The 9,161-nt window shown below is 39.8% G+C and overlaps 1 protein-coding gene across 1 annotated transcript in view; it reads right to left on the reverse strand.

Annotated features, from left to right (window-relative positions):
• Window positions 1-700: 700 nt before the first annotated feature.
• The window catches only part of DPYD (dihydropyrimidine dehydrogenase), a 369,255-nt gene continuing 360,794 nt past the window's right edge, over window positions 701-9,161 (reverse strand). Inside the window, exons 22-23 of the mRNA XM_014939498.1 lie at window positions 4,873-5,013; window positions 701-2,160 (exon numbers count right to left, since the gene is read on the reverse strand). Of these exons, the coding sequence (XP_014794984.1) occupies window positions 1,990-2,160; window positions 4,873-5,013 (312 nt within the window). The 3' untranslated portion in view covers window positions 701-1,989. The remainder of the gene's footprint in view (window positions 2,161-4,872; window positions 5,014-9,161) is intronic.

The following is a 9,161-nucleotide window of genomic DNA, read 5'->3' on the forward strand; positions in this document are numbered from 1 at the left end:
AGACGATCTGATTTTGATGTTTTTTTCTGCCCCACTGAAGGGCTTGTTGCCTCTCAGCCAGTTTCTTGGAAGAGGTACGAGCAGTACACACAGGGACTCTCCAAACTTTGCCCCTAACATTCGCAAAACAACTTGTTCTTCCCGTGAGTCCTCTACAGCTCACATAAGATAAGAAAGTACCAGAAGACCAAAAGCTTTAAAGAAGTTTCGGGCAAATATTTTCTAAGCAGTATGACTATCTGTTTCTGTTTCCGAGTGTGAAAAATCCACAACGAGGAAGAGAAAAATTAAAAGTATGGAGAGAAAGCTAATAGTGGAGACACTGGGCTTGAGCCTGCCAAGGGATCTCATCAAGTAAGCCCAAAGTGTCAGCAAAACAGTGCTGGGGGAGCAAGGATGCTAAATGAAATGACACTTCAAAACGTTAGAATGACACAGAGTGTACACACGTGTGCACACAAGTGTGTGCGGGTGGGGAAGGGCTGCAAAGGAAGAGAAGTCAAAGGCAGACAAAGAGGTGCCGGAGAGGGGCAAAGAGCATGCTACTTTCTGCACTGTAGGCAATTAATGGAATAATGTACACATGAATTAACTCATTAGTGATTCCTGGAGTGAATCTTAGAGATCATGAAACACCACCTGACAAGCCTCTACAAGAAAAATCTGTTTAATAAATGGAAAAAAAACAACACAAAAAAAATCCCAGGTTGGTTTCAACATTTATTTATAATTCTGTGCACAGTTCATAAATCAAGAAACAAAAGTCAGGATATATTTTTAATCAAAGCTTTTGATGATCATAATATAGGATATAAGAAATTGAACTGCTAGATCATTTATTATTATTATGAAGCTAAAGGCTTTATATTCTTAAGTGAAGTAAAGCAGACAGCAATACGTTCATATTAGAAAGTTCCCACTGTGAATGAAAAATTGATTAAAACTGAGGTATTGTTTAGCAAGACAGACAAATCTCTATTTCTTTTTGGTTGTGAAACTATTATAACCATACATAACCAATAAGTATGAAGAATTGCCACTGGGGGAAATCATCTTGCCAGTTTGCCCTCTGTGTCTGTGTTTGGCAAAGGCAGTCTGCAGGGTGTGTACTCCATTTGCACAGAATCAGATTGCTGACCGGTAACGTGTACATTCTGCACCATTAAGTGGCACAATTAAAAAGTTATTTAGAGGATGAGCTTGGAGCAAAAAATGTTGTCACATCTCAGAATTTTGAAATGCAACCTGAACTTCATAAGTTGGTTTAACCATTTTTAGAGAGATGTTATGGGTGTTCACTGGGGAGGAAAAAGTAACGATCAAGCTACCCATGCAACACACAAATCTGAAGAGTCCAGCATGTGTCAGTGCACAGCAGATTTATTCTATAAAGTGACTAGTGTGAGAAAGAATTAGAAAGGATTATAAAAATACACTACCATATGCTGTTAGTTGAAAGTGATTAATCCGGTTCTTAAATCCTATTTTAAACTCCCTTTCATTTCTTCCCATAGAAAAATAGAAGCCACATTGCTTTGTTTGAATGCTATGTAGTTAATTACGTCTTCTAAAAAACTCTTTTAAAATTAAATGTAATGTTTAATTACAAAATGCCTCCTTGAAAACAGTTAGCTTGTACATTGATTTGTAGTTCATTAAAAACGCTTTCTTAATTATATTTACAACCAGAAAATACATAGAGATTAAAGAGTCTATAGAGAAATTCTGAAATTACAGCATGAATTGAAAGGAGAAAGTTACACTTCAAATAGTGGACAACTGACAGCCATGACTGGCTAATTGCTGCCTTTCTGTGATTTCAAAACTTAATCGTCGTAAAAATAATAATTGTAAAACACAGTGTTCATTGTAACGGCTATCAATATTACATTTTTTTTTTATAAGAGCAGATTTCCAAGGACTAATTAGAAAGCAAATCAATGGCATCAAACAAGTGTAAAGTTCAGAGTAGCTGTGGGACGGATCACCTCACGACACGGGGTTGAGGGCTAAGGGCAGCCCGCGCTTCGGCTGGTAGGGGGTTGTCCTGGAAACCATGCGGATGCAGTCGATAACGGGGCAGACGCTGAGACACAGGGTGCAGCCCGTGCAGCTGTCAGTGACCGTGGGCAGGTGGGTCTGGGGATCAAACTGGATGGCCTGCGAACAGCAATAAACATTATTGATGTCACTCGCCGAAAAGGTCAAAATTGCTCCCATTTTAGCGTCTGCATTTCCTGCGCTACAGCACTTGGAGACATCTTGGTGCGATTCTGCACTGCAGCTATAGCAACTGTTCAGCTGGCAGGGAACAAAACAACCCCCCTCCCGACACTTTAAAATTAGAAATATGGGCCAAATTATCGCTCGGTGAAAGCTCACGGGTCACAGGGGCTGGTTGCAAAAGGAGGAGTTTGGCCCGTGCTGTTTAACGTCCCAGAGGGATATTTCTCCTTCCTGTGAAGGAAATATCTCGTAAGACAGCAATTTGCCAGGGTTATTGGTTGAGAGGCGACACCAGACCGTGCCTGTGCAGCTTCAGCCACAGTGCCTTCTTTTGACTTTTATTTTCAGCACAGCATAAACAATCTAATTTAATAAATAGTACAGAAAAACACAGCATGCTGTGCCTCGTATGATTATGTTCCTTTGCAAATCTTCGACAGGGATATCTCAGTTTTGGGCAGGCAGAGCTTGCTTTAGTTCTCACGTGTCCACGCAGTGAATTCTCATTACCAATTAGGATGATAAGTGTATTTGAATGTGAAATAACAATTGCAGTCTCAATGAAATAAGCTTGTGGTATAATGGAAATGGCAATTAAAAGGAAAAACAAAAGCATCACACAACTGCAAAAGCTTCAGTATCTAAGAAGCAAGCCTAGAGAAGTAAAAAAATAATTGAAAAGCCACATTTAATATCTACTTTTAAGAGTTTTAGGAAGGAAAAATCAGGCCTGAAGGCTGACCTTTTGCGTCTCTGCAAACAAGAGTGTCCTCAGCAAATCTCCCTACCCACCATCAGCTGGGGGAGCCCGGGAGGAAAGGGAGGGTACGGGGTGGTGCTGCAGGGTGGCTCCAAAGGCAGATTTGAGGTTTCACTACTAGTAAAGCACAAAAGTTGCTGTAGCAACCAGCAAGGGCATAAAGTAGGTGCTAACTGCCCTGAAACTACACGTTTTAGTTTCGATTGAGCAGAAAGAGAGCTTTGGTTTGTGAGTATTTAAGGAGGACTCTTCCTCTCTCCCTAACAACCAGCGCATCCTGGAAAGGAGTTCAAAGAGGGAGAAGCCAGGACTCCAGTGCTAACTTTAAATTAAGGAAAGCTTTTCTGTTGGAGTCGTACAAGGTGATAGCTCTGTGGAGCAGCATGGATATTTTTGAAACAGAGAAAAGCATAAAGGAAATGCTATTTTGAAGGGGGGGTGTGTGTCGATTTCTTTGTAATTAAGAATCTATTTGCAATTCTTTACAATTAATTTATTTTCGATTTCCTTAATTAAGGAAAAAACTTTTTTTTTGTGCATAGAAAACCTCTCGGGGTTTTAAGCTTTGCTTCTTTTGGTGCTGATTTTTTTTTCCAGTTATAGAAAAGAAAGTTTTACTAAATATAAACACAGACTTATGCTCTCCAAAAGCTGTATCCTCCCTTCACTGGGAAATCTGAGGGAAGGAGAAGAGGTGAAGATTGCAGCATCTAGAGGAAATTTAGACAGAATGCTACTGTAGTAATCTAATCTGGTATAAATGCAGCATTAATTTTCTCATATCTGTGGAAAAAACATGTCTACCTTTGCTCTAACATACTTGTTTTAATTGCAGGAGCTGATTTGAAATGGAAAGACTTGTTTCTTTGACTGTAGGTAGTTAAAGTCATTAGACCTACTATTGATTAGACTGAATTAAGGATAAACAAAAAGTCATGGTGTTCAGAGGAAACTTAGTGCTCAGTAAAGTCCCTTTTTCTGACAAACTATTCTCTGACTGGGATGAAAAAAGAAATTCCTGTAGCACTTACTGCCTACTGCACGTTGGATTCCATGAAGGTTACACTAGACCATATTTTGGTTTTCTAGAACATGAGTCCTCCTGTACTGCCCTTTCTACTGCAGCTCCATCAGCTCCAGTGGACACGGCAAGGAACGGCATGTAGAAATGCTGATACATTTCATACAATTTATGTTACTGTACTGAGCAGAAAACAAAGAAATACCTCGCTGCAAGCAGGAGCCACAGCTCAAAATTGTGCTATTTTTTGGTCACAATGATTTCTGCAAATGTCAACCTGCTGCTCTAAACCCTGGCAGCTGTCCTGGAGGTAGGATTTGTACTCAATCAAGAACAAAGCAAAACCCCACCTGCCTGAAACCTGAATTAGTTCAAGATCAGTTATGCTGACAGAGCAAGGGCTAGGTTTCTTAAAAAGCATTTGGCAAAAAGAACAGCTTTTGTCTTGCTGCATCCTTGGTAAGAAGGAATGCATTCTTCTGCTTCTCCCTCATGTACTTGAAAACCATCAAAGAACAACATTTACTGCCACCCGAATTGGGTCTCCTTCATTTTCTTCCTCTTAATCCCACTTTCCACTTGCAGTTAAGGAAAGACTGGGAGAACGACCCAGAGCGAGCGGCCGAGATGTGGCACGCTCTGCAAAGCCCTCCAGAAGAAGCCCTGCTGGGCCATGCTCTCACCACCACGCAAACAGCTCGGGCAGGGCTTGCACGGCAAAGCCTGGGAGCGTGCTGGGGTTCCAATCCAATATTTTAGACATCTGTTTTTACCACCTGCTCATTAACAGAAGGTGGATTCTTTCTTCCCAGCAGCAGAAAGATAACTCATTGTGCCTTTCTGCTAATTACAGCTGTGCTCTTACCTGGTAGCCGGAATCATTACAGGTCATGTAACATTTGCCACAGTTGATACACATTTCCTCGTCAATCAGAGCCACAACTTGCTCCGTGTTGCAGAGCTCACCATATGTTCCAATATACTGCAGTGCTTTTCCAATTACATCCTAGGGAAAAAAAAAAAGTTATCGACTCATTTAGAAGATACCTAAGCAGTTTCTATAGCTGCGCAGGAGCACTTTCTAGTACTTTAATATGAAAGATTTGGCCATGCATTGTGATGTTCTTTAGGATTTTTCTTAAGAATTTCCAAGTTGCTGACCTTCATACCTCCTGTAAAATACAGAGGATGCTCTGTACAGGCACATTTTGAATGTAGGCAGCACTAGAAGTATATATTTGTGTACAAACGTGGTCTAAAAACAGGTTACACATTTAGTACATGAATTTGAATGTGCTATTGTTTTGCCATTACTGTGTGAAATTTCAAGGAACAAAATGGAGCACAAAACATGAGTGATAAACTGCAAACAATGGGATCATCCTCGGTCATTTCTCATTAGCACAGATTTAAGAACTCACAGCAAGAACAGAAAGGGGCATGATCAAATAACTGACAGAACAATAACTGCTTTTCTCTCTTCAGGAAGATGCACAAATGGCGTGATCATCAGTTTATTGCAAATATTGTACAGAAGTAAGCTGTGGGTCTAATCCTGCAAGTCTTGACTCAATTCTGTTAGCTTCACAGGGGAGAGCTTGTGGCATCAACCTGACGCGTGTGCTGCAAAAGTGAAGGTGTATGGCAGGACAGCATACGGGTACATACCGCAAGGGGAAGACATGTCCTCTGAAAGAAGTTGGGGGGGACCTACCTGATGCCAACCATTGCCACTTTACGTGAAGGGAAACTGCACAGCACAGTGGCAGTTCAGCTTCACTGAGATGGGACAGGTTCCGGGTCCTTTGGACTGCAGCTGTCCCTCAGCTGAATTAGTTTAACTTGTGGAAGTATAGCACAGATGATGAACGTGACTGCATTTTCAAAGATTTGCTCTGTGGCACTGTATTGGTTGCTGGGATATTTTGTGAGTTTACTAAGCACCCTTCTACAACAGTTCCCATGTTGCAAAACAAGCTTGATTTTATGTGCAAGATTCTTTATCTATTGTTAAAATAAAGTTGGGCTCAGTAAATGAAAGTTATATGATGCAACAACACATTTTAAATTTGCTTTAAAAAGGGGTATAACTGTTAAGTATTGGAAATCTCATTGAGCGATATGAGAGCAGAACTGGCTTCAAAGTCATTCTACTGTAATAAACCAAGAAGTCATTATGATTTTGATTATGGAATTTGATCCAAGTCAATTGAAAAATGCTCAAGATCAAGCCAGAAATGAGACACAGACAAGTCTGCCCAGAATTATAAGCTTCAAAGTGTTTGCCTTTGGTCTTGCATCACCAAGACCATGACATGAATTTGGTTTTGTGTTCTGTTTCTCAATATTTTTTTAAGAAACAATACTTACCTTATTCTTATTGGTCAAAAATTCATTCTGAACTGATTACCAAGTATTTTGAGTGTAGTAGTATGCTGTATTTAACCTGTATAATTTATAATTGCATACAATGCTCTATATATTCTTTTCAATTCTCATTGCAGAAGAACTAGATTACAGTAACTTAAATTTTCATTGCATATCTAATTTTGGGCAGCCTTACTTTCAAACAAACTAAGCACATCAGAGCAACACAGTAATAGAGCACTATTGATGTTAGCTCTAAAGAAAACTTCTGCTACATTAATTAAATGCAAAAATGGATCCAACCTTGTCTTCCTGAGTATTCGGAGAACTTACAACAACTGCGCTACTTCCTGAATGAGTGACTCCTCTTCATCTTGGTGAAGTTTTAACTTTGAGGCCTACCTGGCCTTCAGCACTTACATTACAACAGTATCTTTATGCAATGAGACAAATTTCTTTGTTCGCAGGATCTATGAAGTTGCTCTTAATGACTGTCGAGGTAGGAAATTCCACCATATCCTAAGCCCAGGAAGAAGGACAGGGAAATAGTACTGTTTTCTTTGTCTAAAAACAATCAAATGTTTTCTCTCTGCCAAACCCCTAAGCTACTGACATGTGAAATGCCTTAGTTGCATTCATTCAATGCTAAAAGCCTTCCAGTTCTTCTCAGCAACATGTAGAGAACATTAATGCTCTTCCAGCATAAAACAGTTATGGCACATTGCTAAAGGCAGCATGATGAGTGTGGACAGATGACTGTAAGTGAGCAAGTTATCACAGCTTAATGAGTTAGCATTCATCAGTAGAGCTGTGCAAGCTGATTATGTGCACGGTCCAAATTCAATGCAAATTTCAAGTAAAATCTGTTTGCTTAAACCACTGTAAAAGGTCAATTAACTACTATGATAGTGTTATAGCTAATACTTTTTACTTTGGTATTGTGAAGGACAAGACTTGAACACACAGCCCTTTACTGTGCCTCCACTGATGAGCTACAGTCACTAACTCAATCAAATGTGATTTCTTACAACTGCTCACACCCCTGTATTTTCATTTCCATGTCTTACTCAGAAAAATTCATGGATTCACTGGGAGTTGCTCGGCAGGTTGCTACCATTCTCATGTTTCTGCAGTCTTCTGTATCAATTGAGAAATTGTAGTTGTAGAATTCAGCTCCAGCTTATTTCAAGTCTCATGTGGATTGTCTGTATCATACTTGCTACAGGTTTCAAAATACATGTGTCTGTATGTAATCTAGTGCCGCCAGCAATATTAAGTATCCTGTAAGCCTCTCTTTTGTGTATATAGCCCCAAAACATTTCACTACATGTCACAAATGCATGTGTTGTCTGCGACAAAGTATTGGTCTGCGTACTGAAGAATTTGAAGAAATTATGTAAAACCTGTACAAACAGTGAAGTAGCTTTCACTGCCTGCTCATGTTGTAAAAGTATCAACATGGGGAGACTCCTGATGGTGAATGACTTTTTAATCTAACAAAAGCAGACATGGAAACAGCATAGGTGATTAACACTTTTCTCAGGGAGGTTCTGGATTCACATTTGTATTCTTTAAATAGTGTTTGGCTGTTAATGAACCCCACAGAGCTCAAGCATGTTGCAGAGATGGGCTACTCAAATAATCATGGGATGGAGGGCCTTGCTTATGAGAGAAAACAAAAAGAGCCTAACAAGATGTCTAGCCTAGGAAGATGAAGGCAGAGCAGGAATATGATGTCTCTTTATATATACATCAGGGAGGGAAAAGAGCTGTTTAAGTTAAATGACAGTGTTGGCACAAGAACACATGATTATAAGCCAGCCATGAGTGAATTTAAAGCTGGAAATTAGGAAAGGCTTTTTCAATGCGAAAGGAGTGCGGTGGTTAATGGCCTTCCAGAGAGGCACCTGGGGGACAGGAGGGAGACAATCAAGGTTTAGGATAGCATTAGGTAGCTCAGGAAATGGTTGCTTAGAAGAACATGATCAAAATAGATTTTTCCAGATACAAACTTAAAAAGGGAGTAAGAAAAACAATGCATATGGCATGGTGATTTCTCAATTTGTAACCAAGTCTCACTTCTCACAGCTCACAAAATACACTTTTGGGGACGTATAATCCCAAATAGGGAGGATGATGGTATTTTAGAGGCCTGAAGGTGATTTCAAAAGACTGTGTCAATGATTTACTGCTCATTTAGACTCCTGGGTGTTGTGTCTTTTAATCACTTCTTTCTCTCAAGCAAAAACTGTATCCTTATTCATTTGCAAAGTTTCAAGACTTTATTGACTAAAAAAGCAATGGTACTTAAAAGATGTTTTGCAGGTGCACGCTTTTACAGCATCTCAAGCTATCTCAGAGCTTCTTGTTTCCATCAAATCATAAACGTTTGGAACAAAATAAACAGTGCAGCAAGAAATAATCAGCCTTCACTGTTTAAAGTGCAGTTTCACTCCAAAAAGCAACTGTCTAAAATGGCACTGTGGGATTCCAAACTTGGTATATCTCAATGGCCTCCGGATCAAATTTGAACTGTTTACAGTATAATGTTTTTTTTGCCAACTGCCAGACCTGCAAACAGAAGCCAGGTTTTGAAAGTCAAGCTGTGTTAGCTGTGTTCTTTCTGGCTTATGCATTACCAGAAGCAATTAAAAAAAAAAAAAAAAAAAAAAGGCCAAAAAAAACCAACCCATACCACTAAACCATATTCTTGAGGACCGTGTCAACCCGTCTTTTGAACACCTCCAGGGATGGTGCCTCAACCACTTCCCTGGGCAGCCTATTCCA

The sequence above is a fragment of the Calidris pugnax genome, unplaced genomic scaffold (genome assembly GCF_001431845.1).
Source record: "Calidris pugnax isolate Ruff unplaced genomic scaffold, ASM143184v1 scaffold18, whole genome shotgun sequence".
NCBI lineage: Eukaryota > Metazoa > Chordata > Aves > Charadriiformes > Scolopacidae > Calidris > Calidris pugnax.